The sequence below is a fragment of the Mytilus trossulus genome, chromosome 10, assembly GCF_036588685.1.
Source record: "Mytilus trossulus isolate FHL-02 chromosome 10, PNRI_Mtr1.1.1.hap1, whole genome shotgun sequence".
Taxonomy (NCBI): Eukaryota; Metazoa; Mollusca; class Bivalvia; order Mytilida; family Mytilidae; genus Mytilus; species Mytilus trossulus.
In genome coordinates, this window is record NC_086382.1 from 39,202,901 (window position 1) to 39,229,902 (window position 27,002).

The 27,002-nt window shown below is 31.1% G+C and overlaps 2 protein-coding genes across 2 annotated transcripts; one reads left to right on the forward strand and one right to left on the reverse strand.

Moving 5' to 3' along the window:
- Positions 1-2,156: 2,156 nt before the first annotated feature.
- Positions 2,157-7,887, reverse strand: LOC134687324 (uncharacterized). Its single transcript, XM_063547532.1, has 4 exons — positions 7,725-7,887; positions 4,689-5,374; positions 3,961-4,105; positions 2,157-2,860 (listed from the first exon to the last, which is right to left on the reverse strand). The coding sequence occupies exons 1-4, from the start codon at positions 7,802-7,804 to the stop codon at positions 2,704-2,706; spliced, it is 1,068 nt and encodes a 355-aa protein (XP_063403602.1). The 5' UTR covers positions 7,805-7,887; the 3' UTR covers positions 2,157-2,703.
- A 13-nt stretch (positions 7,888-7,900) lies between these two features.
- LOC134687325 (nuclear migration protein nudC-like) lies at positions 7,901-26,476 on the forward strand. Its single transcript, XM_063547533.1, has 10 exons — positions 7,901-8,098; positions 14,360-14,437; positions 15,363-15,578; positions 16,065-16,139; positions 16,828-16,938; positions 17,307-17,375; positions 18,700-18,825; positions 19,599-19,682; positions 20,565-20,683; positions 25,298-26,476. The coding sequence occupies exons 1-10, from the start codon at positions 8,027-8,029 to the stop codon at positions 25,347-25,349; spliced, it is 1,002 nt and encodes a 333-aa protein (XP_063403603.1). The 5' UTR covers positions 7,901-8,026; the 3' UTR covers positions 25,350-26,476.
- The last annotated feature ends 526 nt before the right edge of the window (positions 26,477-27,002 follow it).

The following is a 27,002-nucleotide window of genomic DNA, read 5'->3' on the forward strand; positions in this document are numbered from 1 at the left end:
GATGCGGCCACTTTCATTTTTGACAAAAACATTCTGAAAAGTAACATTTTTTCGCATATTTGGTAGATTTGTCATATTTTAACTTGAATCGGATCGTTTTTTATGACTAAATGAGATAAAATCTTTCACAAAAAATAATTGAATCAAATGAAATAGACACTTAAGTGTTTAAAAAGTGATCAAAATATTTCGTCAGATGAAACTAAAATTTGAGGCCAAAATCGGTCCTTACCGGACCTACTCCTTTCCCTAAACTACATACATAAATCATTATGTCTGTGGTTGTCATATTTGTGATATTGTTAAAAATATTAATTCTTTCGATTGTTTCTGTCTAACGAATTTATTTAGAGCTTAAAATGTCATATTAAATAGAGAATGGAAATGGGGAGTGTGTCAAATAGACAACAACCTGACCATAGAGTAAAAAAAAAACATAGCTGAAGGCCACCAATGGGTCTTCAACACAGCAAGAAATTCCAAACCAGGCAGGAGGTGGGCTTCAGCTAGCACCTTAACAGAAATGTGTACTATAAAATGTTTACTGTAGCATGTACATTACCTAAATATAGATTATGGAATCTCAACTGCGGGTTAACTCTGAACCGCCGGTTAAATCTGAACTGCATACATACTATAGTTTTCTACTTGAATATCTACTTTATCTCTATGGATTTTTAACCATACTCTTAATTAAACTTATACAAGGGGCTGAGAGAAGCAAAATTGAAATGTTACAGTGCTCAAAATTTTAAATGGTGTATTCATTTCATAAATAGCTATAAACAAAATGTTACTGCAAAGAAAGAAAAGGGGGGTTGAGGTTGCTGCTGAGAAATTTAAAAGTAAAGGTGACCTGTTTATTAAAATTGGCAGTACTCTTATACATATATATATATATATATATACAACTCGTCTAAACATCAACCCAACAATGTTAGATCTGTAAATTTGCTTTCGCAAATTTTTGGTTCTTCCCTCGCCGGGATTCGAACCCATGCTACTGTGATATCGTGACACCAAATCGCCTGCACTGCAGCCGTCCCGCTAGACCACACGACCACCTGGGCTCTCAAAAAAAGAGCTTTCGGTGGCCATATGTTACCTTTCCACGTCAGTTTTAATCTAGCGGCGTACTACAGTACATGATATATAAGGCATGAAGATGTTATTGTTACAGATCAGCTAAATTATCTATAGTAAAGGATCCTACAAATTAATGTAAGATACAGTCACAGAAAATAATTATATTCATAAGTACGTCTGAGTCAGTGACAACCCTACAACAGATGTATCCATCGGATCGCCATCAATGATGGTGATACATGGCTGTGTACATAATGTATATACAACTCGTCTAAACATCAACCCAACAATGTTAGATCTATATATATATATATAAACGAGTCTAAATTGAAAACTACGTTCAAACCTATGACTGCGTTGGATAAAAACCGCAATTTTTATACGTGTGCATGTCAAACAAATTTCGTTGTAGAAGGGTCTAAAAACAGCACAAACAACATTTTCCAAAAGACCAAAAGAGTGAAAAAGTATATTTAAACAAAACGCATTTGTATATATATATAGTTGTTACATAATAATAAAATAAAAAATAATAGTTTAGCTATTGGATTAAATAACTTAATTATAGTTAAACTATTGGATAAAATATTATAGCAAGGGGTACAATCAAAATCACGTGATGGATATACACACACCGGAAGTAACAGTGGAACTTGCCGCTTGAAAGGTTAGTAGTTGCATTTTCTTGTTTATATCAATTAAATTTTGATTAATAAGCTGGCACATCGAATGTGGGATAGTATGTAGTTTTAAAATCCACAATTGTTTTTGCTAGAAAGCGTGCAATTTATTTCAAACACTTCGACACAGTTCCAAATTTTCGACGGATAACTGTATCGAAGTGTTAGCATTAACTGCACGCTTTCCAGCAAGGATAATTGTGTATTTCAAAACTAGATAGTATCCGACATTCGGTGCACTATCTTATTTATTAAATGTTATTGATATAAACAAGTAAATACGACTACTTACCTTTCAAGCGGTCTGCTCGACTGTTACTTCCGGTGTGTGTATATCCTTCACATGATTTTGATTGTACCCCTTGTATAGTTAAACTATTGGATAAAATAACTTCATTATATTTAAACTATTGGATAAAATAACTTAATAAATAAAATTATTGAAATAACTAATAAATACATGTTTAATTTGTTGTATAAATTAAAATTAAAATAATAACAAATGTACATGAACATTTCTCATTACTTACTTCACTGCAAATAAATATCAAAAAAAGGTAAATTGGATTTCTATAAACATTAATAATGCATACACCTAAGTCAATAATTTAAAAAAAAAAGACTTCAAAAGTCAGATCTACTATCTGTATGTATCAAGGATCCTTCATTGTTTGAGTTCCAATGTCAACCCTATTTATCCAAACATGAACATGTAAGTCCCTTAAACTTCTGCTGACCTAACAAAGTGAAATTTAACGTCTTTTACTATGTAAATATTCTATACATGAAAAACAACAAAATATATCGATTGCTCTGAAAATAAATAAAAAAGGTTCAAAGAAAGCCATTACAATATTGTGTTTTCTCTACATCTAATCTCTGTGTCACTTTACTAACTGCCATATATTTTCCATAAACACTAATCTAAAATCATTATTTATACACAAATAGCCTCATAAGACTTTCTACATTCTGCTGATGATCTGTTTAACTCTTCTTTGTATTGTAATAATTTGTCAAAATGTTTCTCACTTTTAATCATCTCTGTATTTTTATGAGATTCATAATGGAAATCTGGTCCAGTTGACTCATACCTACAAACAAATATTCACACATTAAAATAAACATACAATGTACATACATATCCAAAAGCAGATCAAAGGAATATTTTCTTTAACTCATTTCACAATGAAATTAGGTACATGTTTACATGCAGGATTAATTCCTATGAGGTTTTTTTTACTTATTTGTCTTTTCATTGTTCTATAGTTTTTGCCATGGTGCTGTTAGTTTCTCTTTGACTAATTATTTATAGTTCTCAACATTCTAAGGGACCGTATTCATTGGTTAAATTAGTTTCTATTCAAAAGATACTACTATCCAACTATTAATTCTTTTCTTGGAGTAATTGTTGCTTAATCTTTAATTTTTGGTGTATTTTTTTGTAGACTTTTGTTTGTTCATCTTTTTTCTTTTAAACAATGTTGTCTGATTTCTTTTTGTTGTTTCTTATTTCTACATTTTTGTATATGGTACCTCTGTCCTTTTTTTGTGTGAATGTGGACTTCAATTTGGTAAAATCAGAAATAACATTAGCTTCTATCTACAAGGTATATACCCATTACAAAAAAAAGTAAATTAAACTACATACATGTATACTGTAAATTAAGAAAGTATTGTGTGCATTATATATAATTAATTATTGCCTTTTTTCATTTTAGACTAAAATGCATATAAATTTTTGAGAAACTGAGAAAAATACAATATTTTCTGAACTAGCAGTATACAAGAATATAATATAAATGTGTAAAAGAAAAATCATGCAACTTTGCATTAATTATAAAATTAAATTATACATTGTTTTATACAATAACATGCTTTTACCAGAATCAGCAAATTCATTTTGTGTAATTTCTGAAAAACAAATAAATCTAAAGAAATTTTGTTTATTAAAGAGTTTTTGTCTGGTTTGTTCAGTAAATAAAGGAGGTAAAAATGATGCTTATATGTTATTGTACTAAATACTTGGTGTTATTTTTGTTAATATCACCATATTTGCTCTTCAAGTTTTTACATTTCTAATTTAAACATTGATTGACTTTGGTGGCCTTTGGCTGTTTTCTGCTTTGTAGGGTTGTTATGTCTCTTTAAAACATTCCCCATTAATGATTTTATTTTTATCTAAGCAGCTTACCATTTTTTATGCGGTCCCCTTAGTCTCTCCAGCTCTTGTAATCTTTTAAGTTCTAAGTATCTATCTTCCTCGATGCGTAGTCTCTCCATTCTGAGTGATGCCAAGTCAGATACAAATGGAGATGTGTATAATGGGGATGACTTGCCTACAACATAGTCATATACTTTTGTACATGTAAATAGATTACAGCTAATTTCCTACAGCATGTACATGTAGAGCAAGACTTAAGTTAGCTTGCCTGCTTTGTTTTTATATTGTACAATCATTAGGATAACACCCAATTAAATTCAAATATTATATAGGTTGAACTATTTCTATATATACATTGCTTAAAGATGTCAATCTTATTTACAAAGCTTTTATAAACAATTATACAAACAAAGCAACCAAGCAAACCAAAGTTTTGCTTTACCTGCATTAGGAAATTAGCTGTAATATATAAGGAGTCATTCACTGAAAATTTCATTATTTAAACTATTGACTACATTGTAGCTGAAGACAAAAATAAAAATCCTAGCCATGTTAAAATGAGAACAGGGCAGGAAAAGTAAGAAGTATTTCTTTAATAGCTTCTGTTAAAAAATTGCAATAATTTTTCTTTCTAAGTCTCATTTTTGTGAAGTGTATTTGCAGTAACTGAGTGGGTGACTATTTCTATTGAAACAAATACATTTACATCCAAAATTACAAGTAGAAAAGACTAAGAAAGAAAGAAGATTAATTCTTACGTGTTGCAGGAGCCTCTGACCCCAATAGGTACATAGAATTGACACTATTTGGCTCATAGCTAGTCTTTACATATGATTTTGCTGTTCTAGGTCGTGGCTTGTTTTCAAGTTCTTCCAACTTCCTGTCTAAATCACTAAGTTCATAGGAGGCCTGTAATGTCACAGGAAAAAACTTCAATCCGTTTGAATCCTTATATTTCAATGAATAATTTCTTTCATCATTATTAAGCTGTCTTGCATTGTCTTGAAGAGCTAGAGCAGCGCCTAATGTTCCACTATTCTTTTGAGGTGACCTTGATCTTGAGGATGCTCCATATCGTGGCGATAATGAATATTCCTGACGGCTTAAGTGAACTGGTTTTGTATACCACAATTCCTTACCATCATCAACAGGAAGACCTCCAAAGGATTCGGTAAATAGCTTTCTGTCCCTAATTCTGTCATATTCTTCTTCTAAGGGAGTTTTGTGACTCAAACTGTAAGGTGAGTGATGACCAGAAAATGTTACACTTCTTCGCAATGTACTGTCTACATTTTTGCTAGTATTTTCCAAACTCTTGGCAAGATCTCCTAGTGACTCTGCATATCTTCTATCACGGTAATTATCCTCCTGATCTAATATGTGTTGACTTAATCGTGATGTTGTGTTTGTCAATCGAGAGTTCCTTAATCCTAATGGCTTTTCACTAAAAGGATGGAGAATTTAATTAATAGATTTATTTTAAACATAAAAACATTTATTAACAGGTGGCAGTTACATGCATGATGCAGTGTATACTTTTAAGTTTGTTCAGTGATCAAGGATATGGCCGTTGATTGTTGTACTTGAGATTTATTTAGCATGAAATTATGTTACATTTTATTATCAAGAGTCCTATATATCTTATACATGTACATACACTTTCCATGGTGCAGCTTGTAATGTTAGTCAAAATATGTAAAAGCATGTTTGACTTTTTCTTCAAAATGAAAATTTGTAATGTAAATTAATATAATTAGTATGCTAAAAAGTGATTAATAATGCAGCTAGTCTATCTATCAGGTATTTCTACTTGTAAAAGTGATTAGTAAAGTCTAGTAGTCTCAGTTATCCACAAGAAAGTCTCACCAATTAGAAAGAAGTAGTTACAAACAATGTAAGACATCACTTGTAGGACAGTGGTATTGACTGAGACATGGATAATGACATCGCCTAAGACTCAGTCATCATAGCTGTCTTAGTCAATACCATTGTCCTTATAAATGGCAGGTAATATTATATAAATAACACATAGATGAGAGGGTGATTGAACAGATTGGTACATGTACCCAGAGAAAACATTGTCAACCACACAGTTTGATAAAAATTTGACTTAAAATGAAATCAATTTTTTTCTGATGATGTAATTATGTTATACATATACATGTAGAAATAGAAAACAGCTCATTATGATCACCTTGTTAATCGTGAACTTAAAATATTTTCGACTTCTAGTTTTCTACATGCACTTTTTAATATATATGTAATAATGAAAGCAATCCTATCACAGTTTAATACATGTAATACATGCAGGTCAAATTTTAGAGAAGGAGTTTGCAGAATTCCTGGAACCAGTATAAAAGACTGAAGGATTCCTTGCATTACAAGTAAGGCGCTGCCACTTCTGTGCCATGATTTTGCCAGGACAGCAAGATGATAGTGGATTATAAACTACTTAAAATTATATTAAAAGTTTTAAGATTATAGCCGTATTAAATTAATAAAAGTGTAATTTAACTTCTGGAAATCAATTACCATGTCTTGTGGACATCATTTTTTAAAAGGCAGACCACGTAATTTGTATACATTTTGAACAAGATATACAAATGTACAATCAATTTTCTAACTTATAAATTTTGTCTCTAGAGTATAAACGACCATGATTAACACCACATAAAATCAAGTCTTCAGGTCAGACAATCAGTCCTTGGAAAACTAATTAGTTCTTGATATCCTCTGGAAATTATGATACCCCTTACACCAGTCCAAATAATAGGAATTATTTTTTATAATTTAAAGTTAGGCGTAAGATATTTTTTATGCATGTTTCATCCAGTTGAGCGTTCTGCATGATTGTTGGTTTAATGCTGTTTAAACAATCCTGCAAAACGACCTTAGAATTGCATATAATTTTTCGATAATTAAAGATACTAATCAATAAATGAAAAGGGCTCATAGTTTTCCCTATCACTACTTCTAACTTTCTCATGATTAAACAACATCTTGCATAATGGCTTCATTGTTTTTTATTTTGTTTTTCAGTGATGAAAAAAACCCATCAATAACTACTTGTATATATATAGAGAGAGAGAGTTACAGCTCTTTTAATAATGCTAGCAAGACATTGGTTTGGTTGACTTTAATCAACAAAGATTTGTATACATGTAGGTACAAATGTACTAGTGAATTCTTTAAATTTATTAATTGAAAAGAAAACTGATCAAAACAACAGTCTGAGTTACAGAATGTTGAGAAAACCCTAAGAATAAATCTATGGGTGCTGAATTGACCGGGTGCCTATTTGACTTATACCCAATAATAGTGATGAGGGAGGGTAGGAAGGGTCCTGATCCCAAAATCCCTGTCTTGAAAAAACAAAATCCCAAAATCCTGGGCTTAAAAACACGAGACCCTGAGGTCCCGAGATTTTAAAAAAGAATTCCTGTGTCCTGAAATCCTAAGCTTAAAAACATTCTATCCTGAGTCCCGATACAGGTCCTATACCCCCTGAGTTATTTTTTGAAAAGATTTTTGATAAAAACAAAAATTGGACAAAGGCAAAACAGCAAAAATTTATAAAAAAAAAATCAGTGACTTGTGATGCAGTAGATTCAAACCATTGAACCAGATGAACAATAACAGTAAAGGTCCTGTCAAGACTGGTAGCGATTGTTTTGATACTTGGATGTTTTGAATTATCTCCACTTGACAGGTGCTTGTTCAACCCTTAAATTATTATGCAAAAGAATATTGTCTACAGTCGCTGATAAAGTAGTCAGTTTAATTTTTATAAAGACCTGTATGAAGCTCTCTGTCCGTGCAAAACAAAATCTTCATCGGGGTTAAGGAATTGTCGGCTTCTTGTAAATTCCCGCATGCTGAAATTCTTTTGTTTACGGAAGTAGATAGTTGGATACGACGCATGCGAAGTGCGAAGAAGTGCATCTGAATCTCTGAACCGCTTTAAGGAAATGATTTTTGAACGAACAGATAAGTTTTCAGAGCACCTAGATGTCCGGTGTGGACATGCACATTTCCGTTCAACGATTTTGAAAGCGAAAGAAGACCTGCAAACTACACTTACCAGACAAATAAAACAATGGCAGATCCCACAAGATTTGATGGCATGTTGCTTGCTATGGCACAGCAGTGTGATGGTGGGATACAAGAGGTATTTTAATTCATTTTACCCAAATATTGGGTAACATGAAGAAAATTGTGCTTGGAAGTCAATCTAGAGATCTGAAATGGTCTAGAATGTTCTTCCTGGCTATCTATATCACCCCCTCTCCCTTCATTCACTCTCTCTCATTATACATATATGTATATAGATATATGCACATGTCTCAAAACCAGGGTTCGAATTCTGCTGAGAAAATAATGCCTACACAAATTTGCAGACCCAACATTTGTTGGGAAAAATTACTCAGTATCTGCAGAGACATATAAATACAGAGATTGGCAACTTATCATTACGGCTATTAACCAGCGATCAACTTCACGCGTGTGCACGAGATTTCTCGAGAGTTGATAATTCGTCAAACAATCCGCCATATTGATTATTTACAAACAGCTTTAACGTACAGAAAACAACCAAATTATAATAAAATACAATCTATATAAACACAATTCAGTTAAGAATAACTTGAATTTATGTAGAGGCATAGTTTATTTGTAAATTTAAGCTTTCTTTAGTAATAGTTAATCAAATTATAGGCGAATTTATATCCCGATTCAAGAAGCCCAAATTTTAGATTCAGTACTCGATAAGGCTCCCGACTTTTGGAACAAAAATAAATAAAACTAAGGCCACACCAATTTGATTCCTTGTACGACGGACCCGCCCGCACCTATTTTTTTCAAAACAGATTTTTTTTATTTTTATTATATTCCCGCTTCCCGCATCCGGAAATGAAATCATGTCCATTTCCCGCACCGTTTTTTTGTAAATATTATATAAAGATCTCAACATTTGTTTTTTAAAATCACAGTCTAGCCTTTATATAACGATTTTAAACCTATCAGCACCCCACAACACTGTAAATATCTGCGAGAATATTTGTTTCAGCATGAAACCAATTTTATTCCAAGCGGGAGTGCTCCGATATAAATAGAAATACCAGTACAGAACAAAACGTTGGTTTCTTTCCCCATAACTTATATTCCCTATAAATAAATGTTCGTTGTTAAAATAAAGTACAAAGAACTTCTGAAGGATTTGCCTTCAACTGCAATTATAATGTATGGTTAACTTACGGTCATACCTGCTGCAGGTTTGTGCACCTGTCATTGTTGATTCACGGACCTGTCGTTCATCAGTTATCGTTTGTTGATATGGTTCATTGGTATTTTCCCGTTTGGAAATATAATTTAGATCGTTGGTTTTCCTGTTCGAATTGTGTACAATACTAAGTTGTGGTCCCTTATAGCTTGCTGGTTTGTCTTGATCAAAGCTCTGTGTAAAAGGCCGTACTTTGACCTATGTTTGTCATATCAGGTTGGGATCAACCCTCCCTCAGACAAGGGCATTGAAGGGGTCATTTTACCATGTTTACTGTTGTAGAAAAGAAAATAGAAATACTAAGGATTTGTACAGTGCTACTATACAAAACCTTTGACAACTTAGAATTTTTTACTCAAAAAGAGGAGAAATACATTGTATTTTAAACAACTTTTCTAAAGGAGGGATGGGTCCACTTATTTTGAATAATATGTAACTTAAAGTAAATGTGTTAACATGGTTAAAGTCCAGGAATATTACAAAATTCTTGGACATGTTTTGACCATTTAATACCAAATATTATAGTTCTTTGGGAAAATATAAGCCCTTTTGTACTTAAAGTGTTTTTACAAAAAAAATATATTATAACTTATTTTGACCCCTCATAAAAGGGATATTCACAACATTAAGGGGTTGTTCTGAACCTGATTATGACTTGGATGGAGAATTGTCTCATTGTCAGTCACACATACATAGACCAGATTTAATTATTCAATTATTTCTTGTTGAACAGGGAAAAATACTTCATAAATTAAAGAAATGTCAAGGTACAAGTGATAAATCAAGTTTTAATATAGTCAAAACCTACTATTTTATGTTTACAAAAAAAAATTATAATCGCTCGCCTTTACTTTTTAAGCTTCGCCTCAAAAATTTGCAAATTAAATATTTTTTTATTAAAATTTTCAAATCGCTCGCTCGCCCCAATTTTTGGAGTCCAAAAATCCGTAGAACAAGAAATTAAATTGGTGTGGCCTAAGCAATATTTCGAGGTTGTGCTTGTTTAATCAATGACATATAAGGTCTATAAAACGGTTTCTTCTATCATAGTTGGACTAGGGTAATCCTGAATAAAATGATTGTTGGATAACAAAACTACTTGAATGGTCTCAAAATGGCTTCAGAGTCATAATGTTCTTTGACTTGATAATTAAATTACTAAACACATGCTAATGTTCTTGTTGTTAAGCTCCATTGATTCAGGTTTTAATGTTGCTAATTAAAAATCTTGATCATGGTAATAAAACTGTTTATAATTTGACACCTATCATGCCTATTAATAAGTAAACATCCTGTAAGGTACGTGAAGTAAAGATCAAACATGTTATGTTATCAGTAGCTGTATAATTCTTCCTCTTAATAAGTTAGTAACTCATGTAATTAAACCACTTGGACATGCAGAAATGTCACCTGTTGTTAACAAATTGATGAAGTCTTTCTAGATTAATTATTAACATCATAAACAAGGTAGTGTGAACCCCTGGTGTTAAAACTTGAAACTTTTTATCACAGTGTAAAGTAGCCCAACATATCTTGTCAAGTTGTTATGCTTAATAAGACATATAGTTTTATAAATTGACCATAAACTCACTTATTCATGGTATGGTATCAATATTTCTGACATGACACTACGTACTTTTTATTGCTTAATTCTTTAGAATTTAATATGCAATGTTTCGGGTTCTTTCGGGAATAATCCCAGGTAAACCCTCATCAGAGGTCGACCTTTATATATTTATTTCGTATCTAGTATCATAGATAGATGTGTGTCTGTTTCATAACAGGTTTTTTTTCAAATTTACTACACGTGCATATAAGTCTATGTTGCAGCTAGTCTTTTTACGGACCCTTTTTTTTTGGGGGGGGGGGGGGGGTGCACACCTGTCGCTAGAACAAAGTCGTCGTCACTATCTACAATTAGGTCAGTGTCTGTGTATTCCCCTAACAATATATCTAAATCTAAATAGTCGTCCGATGATAAAAAATCTGTCTTGGACATCATGAATATCACAATAACCACCAAGCATCAATTTTAATATAGATATAAATATTGATATATATATGAAATTTTAATTTTAAAAGGGGAAATTTCACTTGCTGACATCTTCGACATTACACAGTTATTTCCTGCAAAGGTAATAATTTTCCACATACACACCTATAAATCATGAGACCCTCTAATTAACAGACCGATTGATGCTACATGTGAACAGTCTCATTATTATTCACCTGCGAATTTGTTTACAATACAAGATTTTAATTCTGAGAGTCTTTGTCCTGGTCCTTAATACAAAGAAATACAAAAGGGTCTTCCGAGTGATTATTATCGATTATTAGACTACCGCTAATCTCGTTATCATATGATTAGAGGATGCTGGGTACGAGTTTACACGCGTGAAGTCAGCGAGATTTACAAGTCGCTAATCTCTTTAGTATACATGTCTCTGGTATCTGTATTTTTTTTTCCAATTGGCAGTCTTCCTGCGTGATAACATGGATGGTTAATTGAATGGCATGTAGACTAAGTTGAAACGAATTTATATATTGAGTTCATTGTATATTTTAGACGGAAGCAGGACAAGTCGCCCCACTGGCAAATTTCCCCACACTTAATCGCCCCACTTTTTCACCAACTCGCCCCACTTTTTAAAAAAAACGCCGCAAACTGATTTGCTAAATCGCCACACTTGTGAAAATGTGAAATTGGTTAAATCATGTTTAATATTACTCCTGCCAACTCGCCCCACTTAATGGAAAACGGTAATAATTAGATAAATACATAATTAAAAATAAAAACTCGCCCCATTTTAATGAAAACTAATCTACATGTACACAGAATACAAACAAACTGAAAATTTATTTAATTACTATTATTGATAAACTGAAATTATAATTCTAAAAATAATTTTCGTATTGTTGAAGAATAACTGTATTTTTTTAAGCTTAGTTATTTGCATAACAATTGAAAAGAAACCTGTTAAGGGCATACGATACAGTTACAGGGAAGGCAGTGACGTTGCTAACGTAATTTGTTATTTTCGCGACGTCAAACTGTGACATATCGGGAAAAGATGCATTTTTCGACTGATTTTTATCATTTAAACTGATTTAATTTGAAAACGAGTTCATGGACCCCTATTTTTCAAAACGGCTTTTTGTTTCATTTTTCAGGGAGATTATGTGACCCAAATTTTATAAAACTGTAAATAGAGGATTTTTTTTTATTTAGATAAACATGCAGTAAAAAATGACGTTTTTTCCTCAATTCATGAACATTTGATAAATATGAGTTATTTCTGAATAAAAAATTGCATATTTTTTTAGGATATTTATAAAATACAGAAATTACCGATTATTTAACAAAAAGAAAATTGTGTTTATCGATTAATATTCTCGAAATTTAACTTATATTCAACGGGATAATATCTTTTTCCATAAGTGGGGCGAGTTGGCATTACTTAATTCATCCTGGTTAATAATATATTTATCTAGATTTTTACCGTTCTTCATTAAGTGGGGCGAGTTGGCAGGAGTAATATTCACGGGATTTAACACATTTCATAAGTGGGGCGAATTAATTTGGTAATCCAGGTTTGGGCGTTTTTTTAAAAGTGGGGCGAGTTGGTGAAAAAGTGGGGCGATTAAGTGTGGGGCGATTTGTCATGGATTCTTTTAGACAGTTCATACTTGAGTATACATGTACATTTTAGCAGGAACATACATTGTATATAGCTGAAATCCATAGCTCTTAAGACCTTATGTTATATTTTTACTATTTCATGTATTTGCAGCCCATAGAGCTTCAGATTTTTCTATTTCAAAATGTTTCGGAATTGCGACCCAGGACTGGTGCAGGTTGCACTTTCAAAATGTCTACCCAAACATTTATTGTTTATTATAATCCATGCAAAGCTAAATGTCAAAATATATAGTTCGTTTTGTTCAATATTTTTTTTAAGATATGACATACCTATTTATGTTTTAACAGAGTTTGCAAAATTTTTTTTTCCTGGTGGTCCTTGAAGAAAATCTACTGGTTCTCATGACTATTAATTCTATTGAAAAATATTAAAATTGTGTCAGTCCTATGCAAAATTTTGGTGGTAAAATCCTGAGGACTGACATTTCTCGCGAACTCTGTTTAATATTCATTTCCTAAAAACTTATCTATTTTTTCCCATTTGTATACATTCTCCACCTATTTTGTTCAGCCATATTGAATCTCGTTGTAATCATGGTGATCTCACAAAAAAAACAAGAAAATATAATATAACTAAATATATATCTACTGTATGTTAAAACTTGTTTTGATTTAGAATTACAATAGACAACTTTCGAGTTCGATGCATTCTGTCAAAAATTTTGGTTTTAGTGAACGTCACTCGTGCGTTCAGGTGCGTGGTCACTTCCGTTTCCATGTTGAGCAAGTGGTTGAAAAAACTATAAAAGCTATATTGCACAAATTATTCGGCAAATTGAATTCTCATAATTGATGATCTGCACCGCTGTCATTAGGGAATTGTGATTTAGTACCTACTGAACAAACTTTATTTCTAGTTTATCCTGTACAATGACGATCACTAAGACGCTTGATGAACGTTTATAGTGCGGGGATACAGGTGAACCCCTTTATCTGGTAAATGATGTCACAAAGGGGCGTATATTTGACGAGTTTTTTCCAGTGACGGATGAACTTGAAAGTGGTCTATTATGTGGTTTATCTATTTCAATAGTTTTTCAGTCAGATGCTACCATTGAATCAATCTCTTAAAGTCTAGTAAAGTGCGAGATTTTATCAATTTTATACTAAAAAGCAGATTTGTTTCCCTTTAAGTTTAGATATACTGTTCCCAGTATGGTATAAAGAAAAAATGGTTAACATGCATTTGACTGGTAATGTACATATAATAATGATAACTAAAAATGCATATTCACCAACCATAATGACAAATGTCAAACTATTCAAACCAGATGGCCTGATTTAGATCACACAGTTGTCATGGTTTTCCAAAAACTATTCATAAAATATTAACTGTTTGAGCAATATTGTTAAATGTGTAATATTGTTCATGTTATGGATGTACATGTAGATATATAAATACATGTACATGTATATGTTTATTCATATATGCGTTTTCTCACATTTTGCAGTTGATAAGTGCCTTCTTTAGTTTCTTATTAAGAAAGACAGACTTTTACACAGGAGGCTTGAGAGGAGATGGGGAAAAGGTAGGACGTTACATTTTTCATTTTAAATATTTTTTAAGAAAAACAAACTTACAATGAAGTTACAATACACAAAACGTAACAAAGAAAAATTAAAAATCCAAGGCAATACTAACTCCATCAAACACCAGTGTTGAAATGTCACAGACATTGTCACATAATAGTTTGCTGTTACAAAATGTAAATTTTTGATTCTAGACCTTATTTTGTGAGCTACATGTATATTATATTTTGATTTATAAATTAAACCGTTGGTTTTCCCATTTGAATGGTTTTACACTAGTAATTTTGGGGCCCTGTATAGCTTGTTGTTCGGTGTGAGCCAAGGCTCCGTGTTGAAAGCCGTACATTGACCTATAATGGTTTACTTTTTTATATTGTTATTTGGATGGAGAGTTGTCTCATTGGCACTCACACCACATCTTCCCATATCTATCTTAGTGAATATTGCCTCTGAGTCAATAGATGTTATAGATTAGCCAAAGGTCCTTCGGATCATATTACAATATAGATTTGCCATAAGGACAGCTTGTTAGTTAACACATATACTACAGTGTGTAAGAGTAATTATCTGGGAAAGATTTCCCTTCAAACCCCTGTCTGTTGATGGAATAGGCATACACATTGTACATGTAGGGGGTTCAAAAGGAAGTCTTGCCATTATTTGTGTTAGTAAAATTGAATTTATGTCTTCACACGTACCAACATTCATCATGGACATAAGTTATCAACATTGTTACAAGCTGATTTAGAAATAATCATCTCACAAACACAAAAATGCAGAGGTCATAAAGTTTTTTAATCTTTTTCTACAAAAACAAATGCATATACATGTACATGATATGCAGCATAAGTTGATTTACACAATTCTTTGTCTTAAAATTGAATACACATGTTTTCAGATTTAAGTCTTTGTCTTTTATTTCAGATGATTATGAATTCTTTTAAACGTTACCAAGATATGGCAGAACAAAAAATGGCAGAGATTAAAAAAGAAAAAGATGAAGAGGAACAAAAAAGGAAAGAGAGAATTGCCAAGAAAAAACAAAAGGAAGAGGAAGAGAGAAAGAAAATGGAAGAAGAGCCAAAAATTAAAGAAATTACAGATGAAGAAGCTGAAAAAATACAACAAGAAATAGAACAGGTGTTTAATATGGTCTTTTATGATGTATTAAAAGACTTAAATGATGGTTCTGTGGATTTAATCTGTTTTCTTTAGTTTTTTCGTGGATTAAGGAAAATTATCTTTTTGGGAATATATGATTCTAGCTCAAGAGTATAGAAAAATTGGGATTTTGTTGAATATTTTAATGCCTCCTTTACCTTTACAAACACAATTCACAAATTATAGATAATAATGAATCCACAGTATAACTTGTATACTGAAATTGTAATGGATGTTTCAAACTAGAATTCAGTCTTATTATTTTGATCTCTTGTTCACTCTTGTGCACATACCTATGTTCTATCTTATAAGTGACAGTTGAATTTTAAAATCTTCATTCCTTTGCTTTAATGTTTTTTGACGTATTCTTGTTGAGTTATTATATCTAAGACCTATTATATTAATCTCTTTGGTAGGATTTATTGCAAACTTTCAATTTTAATATTTTTTTCAATTGTTTTACAGAAAAAAGATGATAAAAAGGAAGAAAAACCCGTTGAGGAAGATAAGAAAGAAGAAACAAAAGAGGAGGAGAAAAAGGTATGATACCTGCAATTTATTTTTAGGTGATTATAGAGCTTTAAACTATGCATGCAAAAAGAAGAAACAGTAATATTATGATGCTAACATGGTCTAGCTGAGGGGGCATTAAGTTTCACCCTTGTCTGTCTGTACGTACATCTTTCCGTTCCCTAACTTTAAATTGCCTCAAATAAATGTTATGAACTTTGTACACAATGTTTATTACCACTAAATACAAATCAGGTTTGAATTCTGATGGTGTCACTTTTACTGTTCTAGAGTTATGCCCTTTTCAAATGGAAAAATAGCTAAAACAAATCTATAATATCAAGCAAGTATTTTTTTTTTCAAATTGGAATTCTCTTCCTTTGTCCCTGATTATAGTTGAATCAATATAAAATCAATGTTTTTTCAAATCTTCTTTGAAAATTGGAGTTATCTTTCTTTGTCCAGAATGGTAGTTGAATCAACTAAAACCAATGCTTTATACAAATTATGGGTGGGGGTAGTTCACCCTGCATTGAATACCTGTTGGTGACCTGCTGTTGTCTACTCTATGGTCAGATTGTTGTCTCTTTGACACATTCCCCATTTTTATTTTCAATTTTATGCTTTATACAATGCAATATTCAATTTTACTACCAAATAATAAATTAAAGCAATCTTTACTGTTCAGTGCTAATTTAATCTATAAAATGTATTTTAGGAGGATGAAGAGGAGGAAGATGAGAAAGACAAAGGGAAGTTAAAACCCAACGCAGGAAATGGCGCTGACTTAGAAAATTACTCATGGAGACAAACACTAGATGAAATTGAGGTAATGGTTATCGGTAGCAGAATGCAAAAATGCATAAAAAACACACATTTATAGTAACTGTAAATCACAGTAAAGAATGCCTGCAATATTAATTTCTAAAATTACACTACAAGAAATTCAAAAACTTTATTTAACTGTTCCTATCAGATCTATACCTATGAATCAGGGGATGTTCTTCAATTTTAATATACATTGGTATCTTTTCTTATTAATTACAAAAAAAGACAATAGGTGTGAATTATATGGTGTTCTCAGCATTAATTTTTAACAAAGGTTTTAAAACTGACATTTATTGTGTAACTTTAAAATGTCTATAAGTGTCTTCCATGTGAACACTTTCTAATTGGTTAGTTTTGGTTTGCTTTTAGATCAAAATACCATTTAAAGTATCTTTTCCTGTGAAGCCTAAAGATGTTGTAGTTGATATTCAGAAAAAGGTTAGTATATTTATATATATATATATATATATAATATATAGCATAATAGTTTACTATCAAAAGGAGGAACATATCTTTGGTACCTATACATTTTGAACCTCATTTCAAAGGTCATCTCTTTTACAAATTATTTTTTATATTCTCCCTTGGGTGACCTTTCTTTAAATGTTTGATAGTCTAATCAATCTAGCATAAATTTGACCCTTACCTTGAAGTAATTACATCAAAAGATTTTTAAGTTTTGATCTTTAGCATTATACCCCAAATATACACTGAAGAAAGTCCCATAAAATTTAACTTATAATAAAAATTATGATTTTAAATTTCCTACAGAGAATAGCATTGACATAGGAGATAACTCTGCAAAAAAGGCAGAAACATCAATAAAAATTGATACAAAATCATAACTTTTTATTGATTCTTGATATTTAAGCCATCTTTAGATTATAAAAAAAACCAACTGTTAACTTCAAGAAAATCAACCAAAAACTGACATAAAAAGAGACTAATTTTGCAGAGTTATCTCCCTTTCCAATGTAAAATTTCCATAAGAAATTAAAAATGTTGTTTTTGAGTTTCCTCAAGCTAGATTTTATGGGACTTTTTTCTGTGTATATTTGGGGCTTAATGCTTTAGATAAGAAGTAAAAAATTGTCTGTTGTAATTAGTTTGAGGTTCAAACTTAGTTGACTGGACTATAACTGTATTTGTCAATTGATCATGGAAATCAGATGCTTGATCACACTTACTATGGGAACAAGTGTTAAAAATTATTATCGCATTCAATAACTGAAATACTGTGTAAAAAAAATGTGCATGGCTTTCAGATTAAATTTATCCAGTCTACAGTATACATTGACTTCCTACATGTGTGCATCTTATCAAGAAAAATTCTTTTAGACATAAAAATTAATTGAGGATTGAAAGTCATCTACATATACAAATTGATGAAATATTTTATCTATAGGTTAACTTGATATCTTGAGAAATTCAAGGCAGTTTAATTGGTCACCTACAAATATTACATACATGACAAAGGTGGCCCAGTGTTTCTAAGTTGTAAACTGCTGTTTCACTAGCCTGTCACCACTAAGGTTGTGAGTTCCAAATGCACAATTGGCAGGTCCTGTCAACTCTTTATCTTATTCGACAAGGATAGTCTGTTTTCAAAGATGACATTATTCATAGTGCACCAATAGAAACTGTCTGCCTCGAATTAACCAATAATGATGAAAGTGTTGTTTAACGCCAAAATTAGTCCAGACAAATATTACATGTAGGTGGCAGAACATTTTATGTATAATTTTATTCTTGTTTTTTTTAGAAATTAAAGGCAGGGTTAAAAGGTCATCCACCAATAATTGATGGTGAAACATATAATAGTATAAAAATAGAAGAATCTACATGGATTATTGAAGATAGAAAAAGTTTAGTTCTTACAATACAGAAGGTTAGTTATATAGATATTAAGGATGTACTAAGGTGAAATTAAAAGAATCAAGAATCTATAATTGATACTTAATAGTCAGAAGATCATTAGTTTTAAAAATAACAAAATAACCTAAAAATATTGATTGGTTACGAGGCTTCGTTTCTGGATATTTGAGTTTTAAAATATAGCTTTAAAAAAGACAGACTCTTTGGATAATTTGGGTCTCAAATCGAAAGAAAAAAAATTAAGAATCTGCTTAAATTTTGGTAAATGACCTTTTATGAGCTATTGAAGTCTTAAATGAAAACAAAAATGGGTGTTATGGGGCAAAATATTTTACTCTATATCATAGAAAAAAACTAAGGAGTCTGAACATTCGATACAAATTCCAAATTCTTTCTCAAGTACATCTTTAATAAGACATTTTTAGAATTGATTTGTGTTAAGAAGAAGGCTGACTCATTTAAAAATAAGGATAAAGTTAAAAAGATACTCTGCATTAACATTCTTCTTAATGTAATTTTATTGTGCTTTAAATTTTCTTTTGTTTCTTATTGGAATTTCACAGATATAATTCTAAAGTTCAGATTTAATTCTGTTCATAGTAAAGTTTCACTTGTAATTTTAATCGAAAAGACTTTTCTTAAAAACTATTCTAAGGTTGACAATTATGTAATTTGTACTGCAATATACTGCCAGACTTCATTTGAGTCAGAAAAAAACAATTTTAAAATGTGTTTTATAAGTTGAATATAACTACAGTTTGTTTGATTTTTTGTCTTTCCTTTCAGGTGAACCAAATGGAGTGGTGGAGTAGAGTAGTCACAACAGAACCCGAAATTAATACCAAAAAAGTCAATCCAGAAAACTCTAAGGTACAAATTCAAAACATATATATAATCCATCTGACTTTTAATAGGTTAACATTTGTGATTATTTCTTTTTGCGGTTAATTACTTGATATCAGAAGTCAATGATATTTGTTATGCAGTTGGATAAGCATTGGCACATCTCAATAATATGGATATTAGTTGGCCTTCTACCCTCAGTCATAGTCTTTAGAGGTTGAAACTTTTGTTAAAATTTGTGATTAGGTCAGTTTAAGGTTAACCAAATGATAAGTCAATGATTTTGGTATGTGGATTTATTATCATATCAGTTTTCCACTGAAACTATTTTGCACGGTATCTTCCATCATGGTTCATTGACTAAATATTTTGCATAGGTTACATGTTAAAGCATCATAAGTTTTTCTATTTTAATTTCAACATTTGCATTTTACAATCAAATTATATGTAGGTGAGACATATCTCTATGTCAACAGTTTATTTTATAATTTTTTTGGAAAATGTTTATGATTTGCTATAATATCTAGTTTAATTATCTCCCCCTTAATTAAACAAATTGAGGCAAAATTGTCTTCTCAGAGATTCATTATTATATGTGACTAGTGTGTTCTTAATTATTTTAAGATTAAGAAAATACATTTTAATACCACATAATTTCTTTTACCACTATGCAAAATTTAAAAACATGTTTTAACATCAAAAGTACTATTCTTTTATCTACTGGTGTGTTGACCTTGTGAGATTGTTAGAATGTTATGGTCAGTACCAGTTACACCTAGTAATCTAATTGTCTAATTTCTGTGGTTTGAGTGACCTGGTACTGTTTGTAGTTTTATTAAGAAAATTAATATAACTTTTAACAAAACTTGTTGTCAATTCTCAAATAACTTATTTTCTATCATACAATAGCTTGGAGATTTGGATGGAGAAACCCGAGGTGTGGTGGAGAAAATGATGTATGACCAAAGACAGAGAGAAATGGGATTACCTACATCTGAAGATCAAAAGAAACAAGATGTTTTAGGAAAGTAAGTACAACACAGTACTAGTTGTCTCCATTGATTAATTCAAGGGAGGTAAGAGAATTATTTGTCATATATTGTAGCTCACAGTCTTGGAACAATCTCTATCTTAAAACACAATAAACAAAAGGAGAAACATATATAGATTCAAGAATTTCTGAGTAGTAGATAGTTTTTGCTTCATATGTTACATTCTGGACATGGCAAATACACCTATCAGTTGAACGGCAAACGATTTAATGGCTTCTAAGTTCAAGACATTGGTCACGTGATAAAAGGTCAGAGTTTACGATTTTTTTGTAAACGTGCATGCCTCGTGGTTTTCGGACTCGTATCGTCTTATTTGTACTCGTACATTAATAAAAACCAAAGTGTTCAATTCTAGATTGAATAAGCTTTCTTATTTTATATAATTATAATAAAAAAGTATTGTTAAAATGTTATAAATTCACGAGCGAAGTGAAACTTTTTTTCTGAAAATTTGCGTAGGTCCACGGAAAATCCTTAATAAATCCTTAAATAGGTTTGGTAACGTGTTGAGAGGTATAAAATATGAAGTAAAACCATTTTTTGCTCCTATTATTACAATATCAGATCACAAAAACCCCGGATACGCAATTCTGTCAGATTATTCGTGGCGAAGCGGAGATCAAAGGGAGATAACTCGGTACGCGCATCGTAGGAAATTGCAAGTTCACAACAGTAAATATGAGTAAAATTAATGATTGCAGATCAATTTCGACGAGTTCTTGAATACCTTTCAATATTCCATGTTCTCCTACTGTTGTAACATTAAAATAGTCATGGAAATGTTGAATATGACATTTTTTTCAAGTTCTTACAGGTTTTTGAACACTTCCAAAGAAGACAATTACCAACATTTTATATCAGACTGACTCTCTGAAACTTGAATTTAATGTATATATATTCTCAAACACCCTTTTAGTATATAGAAGGATACAAGATGGGTTTATCAGTCATTTGTCAGAAGAACCTGTGTAACAATAGAGGCAGAAGCAGAAGATTACATTTAAACAAACAAAAATATGGAAAAAAAAGGAAATATAAAGTCTTCAAAATTGTGACCATTACCATAGATTGAAAATAAAATCAATCTGAAGTAGCCAGAAGTACATGTACAATTTTTGTTTTATTATAGCTGCTTTAAGATACAGTTTCAGATCTTAGGGAGTCTGATGATTGGAACCAGCTGCTCTTTTTATGGAAGATTTATTAATGTATTTGAATGGGATCATGCATATAGTTGGAACCCTCCTTTTTATCCTTGGTTGAGAATACCACCACTTATGTTTAAAATTTTCTGGATTCACCCTGAGATAAGAAACTACATAAGTTGTACAAGTTCTGTTGCTTGCCTTAATCAAGAGAAAAAAATCTGAACATTCAAAGAACCAGAAAGGGATTTAAAACATTATAATCAACACAAAGATCACTGAACAAAAGCTGTATTGTAATTTGATATATCCTGCAGTTGTCATAAATCCTGTTATATGTAATATTTGAAGTTTTGCTTTATATTTTTTCTTCTTTCTTATATTTGAATTCAAAAGTCCTGCAACCAACTGTTAAGTCCTTGATAATCAATTATTGATTGGATAATAACATCAGCTGACCAGTAAATAAAATTTGAAAATGCTTTGTTGAAATAAAATAGTGGTATTATGTCATTAGATATACTGAATCAACTTCAAATTTAATCCAAATTCACATTTACCTGCTCTAAAATGCATAGTCAATTGGACTACAAAAACCTGAGACTACTTCAATGTATAACATAGAGATTGTGGTCACCTCCCATATAATAGTAGTCTTAAACAAAAACAAAACTGACTTCACTTAAATACAGTATGTTCAGAACTTTTTTGAAAAAGGACAAAGTTCTTTAAGAAATTTATTATTCTGATATCAGAAATAATCTCATAGTATCAAAGCAGAATGTCAGTTCTTTTAATTGAGATAACCAGTTTAATCACATTATTTACTTTTATAAAAACAAAAACTCATGACATTATCTGGATTTACAATCATTGACTAAGCTTGTCATCAACTCACTTACTTTACAAATGCTTTTAAAAGTTAACCTGTCAGTACTAAAATAAAGAAATGTGGTATAAGACAAGATATTTTATTCCAATTAAAGGGCATATGAAGAGCAAAGTAATGTACATGTATTACAATGATTTATATATGTGCATATATAATGGATCAATGATGTTGAAATAAATCAGATAAATATAAATTAACCAACTCAATTCTTAGATTTTAAACCACAGCTAGTTCAGAGCCACACATATATTTGAAAAGGCATATAATAATTATATCTTCAATTAACAGGCAAACATTCCCAAATGCCCAATTAAAACATTATCTGTACTCTCTATATATATATATTGATAACTTTCTGAGTTCAAAACATTTATTTTAAATTGTTACACAGTCACTTTTCAATGCCTCTAGGTTTTCTTGAATAAAAAGCCAATTAGATTTGTCACTTGTGCTTAACTTTTCAATTTTTTTACAACTTATTATTATATTATCATTAAATTCCTTTCTTAAAAACTTATAAAGGGGAAACTGACATTTATGGTATAGTTGCCAATGACATAACAGCCTGGAAACTTATCACCCAGAGTCCAAGTCTCTGTTAGCAGTGACAGTTAAATTACAAGTCACTTGACATACATCAACAATCAATACATTCCATTGTTTTAAGGCAAATGAGGAAAATAAGAGTAACAATAGCTTTTGCCTTACTACATGCACAAGAGAATATTAGAAATTATAATATAAATTAGTAAATATCAGAGGCAAAAAAGACAGGACTTAGCCACTGGACTTTTAGTAAAGTACCCTTACTAACCCTTAGAGGAGCTGCTGTATACTAGAAAAAAATATGTTGATGATTTAACCCCATCAATCAGCATTTTAGCATTACATTATTGTCAAATGCTATCTGCTCTATTTGTTCCAACCTGTCATGAGAGTCAAAATGTATACCTAGGGTGGGAATTAAACCCATGTACGTTCATTTACTTTTATTGTTCTTTGTGTACACAAAATGTACATGTCCATGAAATATATCAAATGCAAAAAAATGCGGTAATGTATCATTACACCCTCATTAGTTAAGGACCAAGTAAAAGAAGTCCCTGCACCTACCTAGACGTTTTTCTTGGGTAAGATTTATTATATAACTATTGAAAGTATAACACCATAAAGGTTATTGGTAAGAATATAGTAACATCAACGTGCAATTCAAGTAAACAAACTGTCAAACATAAACAATCTACCACGTGTTTGTCTGCTGTGCTTGAATTCAAAACGATCCATCAGGCTTATTTACACGAATTTTTGCTCAAGCAGACAGTTAAATATGTCCGTTTACCTTATGGGGTCTGTTAAGAATGTATTTGCTGTTATAAATTGTGTATGCATGGAAATATAAGGAAGATAACATTGATTTTTACCGTAACTTTTGAATACACAACATTCCCAAGGTATCCCCACAAAACACATGGCTACTTTGTAACGACGGCTGGTAACGTGTAGCCACTTTCTAACGGCAAATGCAATTGGATGATCTTCAAAGATCAATAATAAAATTGCTAATAAATGATTGGATACGAGATTCTGTCAGATTATAAATAGGTGAAAAAATGTAAACATTGAAATCCGCCATCTTGACGTAGGAAACAAACTAATTTTCAGTCTTGGATTAAAGGACCTTGCGCACATTGCCAGCGTATCATGCATAAACAGTCATCTGCAAATATATCTTTCAATTTGTGTTTTACACTTACTTTTCTATGTTTTAGTTAATTTAATGTTTTAATTTACTACAGAATGCGACATCGTTCTCAAAGATGCCGTAGAAAAAATTATAGGTGGCGCTGTTTGTGGGCGTAAACATTTTGCATACGGGTTCTTTTTTTGTCGACAAATTGACCTCTATCTGTCAGATTCAGGCGTTTGCCTTCCAACTGTATGGTTATGTTTAATAAGGGATGTATTAGGAAATTGCATTTGTTAATAATACAATACAACAAAACACAGGAATAGGGTTATCGATATATATATGTAAAAATAAGAAGATGTGGTATGATTGCCATTGTAGAAATATGCATTAGAAACCAAATGTAGGCAATTACAGGTCACATAAGAGCAAAAGATCAGCAATGAGCAAAACATTAATGGCATAGTCAGCTACAAAGGCTTGGGCATTACGCCAAAATATCAAACCAGATTATTTATAACAAGGCAGACAGCAACCTATATGAAGATGCAAATGGTGTGACCTATCAGATTAGCTTGAAGGAAAAAAAGCAACAAACAAAAGATACAATGTACCTATCAATCTTAAGGGAACTCACAATTACTGATCTAGCTTAAGGCTATTTACAACTAATAAATCATGTTATCCCTTTCTAAAATATCAATCATTATACATCCATGGATTTAGTGTAGTGAGGTCTGAAAAAAGAATGACCATGTACAATGCCAAATTATACTAGATTTTTAGGATAGAATGTAGGACAATATGTTTTCATAAATGAAAGCAATAATCATTGAATAATGGTTTGTTCATTTCTTTATTTTCAGATTTATGAAACAGCATCCAGAGATGGACTTTTCAAAGTGTAAATTCAACTAAACCATTTCAATCATTGTTCATGACATTTTGTACAATCAATCCAATATGTAATTAATGTAATTGAATGGTGTATGCAAATATCATAGAGTTCATCGTCAGGTTATGTTCTTTGAGTTCATTTCTGTTACACAAAGCTGTTTTCTTGTCGCTACATAGAACTTAGATATGGATGTCAACTATTTATTGTTAAGGGACATTTTCACAACAAAACTTAACTTTTTAAGAACACTATTTTATCTGACAATATCAAATGAATTGGTAGTTTATGTAGGTTTTGGGGAAATATTTGCACATTTTATTGTTCATTTATACTTATTATGCATGAAATAATTGTCACTGGACATTATACAAATAATCTATTTCAATCAATTTATCCCAAACTTGGTTTGTTAGAATAATAACTTGACATGACATTTATTAGAGGAGGTCTTGATTGAGCTACATATAAGGTTACTGGGGTAATGCATAGACTTACTCAAGTTCCATTCCTGATATATCCTTGGTAGTAATTGGGACTTAAATGATTTTATAAATTTTATTGAAGATTAGATTAAGTAAAAGGAATTTTTTCAAAGATCCTAGTTAGCAAATAAGTGGATAAATTCCTCTAAAAAGTAAATGGTAACACTTCATAGAGAACAATTTCACAGTTTGATTTGACCCTCATTCACCAAAAAATGCCCCGGCTTTATACTAAAACTGTATGGCCAGTTACATATCATTTTCATTGTAAAAGTTACATGTTATTACATCATTGGTCAATTTTTTTTTGTGGTTAACAATGTATTGAGAAATAAGATTCAAACTGGGGCCATAGATTGTCACCTTTGAATATTTTGTTGAAACTAAAACAGTGTATGTAGGATATGTAATTGTTATTTGACAAACATGTATGAACTGCATGTTTTGTTTTAATCTTGAGATCATTTGTTTCTTATATATATATATATGTAATGTTGTTAAAGAATGATTTTATAATGTATAATAATACAGGCAATATCCATATGCATGTATATATAAAAACTCAAATGCAAAAGAATGGGGTTCGCACACTACAGTAAAAAGGATCTTTGTGATCCTTGATTGTAAGATGTAAAATAATACACATTAAAGATGATTATTTTGAATTTTATTCCTGTTATTTATTTTATAATCATATAATAATACACTAAATCACTAATTACATTGCAGTAAAAAAAATATGTAAATGCAATGATATAGGATAAATGTACATAAGATAATACCACAATCAAATACATCTATAGCTCACAATGTGAACATTAGCAGTATCTCTCACCATATAGACATCATAAGATGCCCTATAAAGTGGAGTTCAAAATATTTTATTAACAAGAAAACAGGTTGCACAACATTTCAGAATTATGTCTTAAAAGTGAGTCCTAGAATATATATAGAATAATTGGTAGTTGAGTTTTTGATGCTGACTATATCATGTGGAATATCTAGACGAGCCTGTAAGGGCGAGTTAAGATACTGTTAACCAACTAAATTTCGCGAGCGATTTATTTTCGCTACTTTCGCGGGTAAAAATATAATGCGAAATTAAATCGTCGCGAAAAGGAATAACTTGGATCTTTCCCTATCAAATTACATTAAGTAATAAGAAAATCGCAAAATTAAATCACCGCGAAG

Excerpts from the sequence above, each read along its gene's own strand:
- LOC134687324 (XM_063547532.1), bottom strand. The coding sequence starts at position 7,804 with ATGCGGGAATTTACAAGAAGCCGACAATTCCTTAACCCCGATGAAGAT. Across the intron at positions 5,375-7,724 it reads GGACAGAGAGCTTCATACAG|TGAAAAGCCATTAGGATTAA; the intron begins GTCTTTATAAAA and ends CCATCCTTTTAG. Across the intron at positions 2,861-3,960 it reads AGGGGACCGCATAAAAAATG|GTATGAGTCAACTGGACCAG; the intron begins GTAAGCTGCTTA and ends ATTTGTTTGTAG.
- LOC134687325 (XM_063547533.1), top strand. The coding sequence starts at position 8,027 with ATGGCAGATCCCACAAGATTTGATGGCATGTTGCTTGCTATGGCACAG. Across the intron at positions 18,826-19,598 it reads TAGTTCTTACAATACAGAAG|GTGAACCAAATGGAGTGGTG; the intron begins GTTAGTTATATA and ends CTTTCCTTTCAG. Across the intron at positions 19,683-20,564 it reads TCAATCCAGAAAACTCTAAG|CTTGGAGATTTGGATGGAGA; the intron begins GTACAAATTCAA and ends ATCATACAATAG.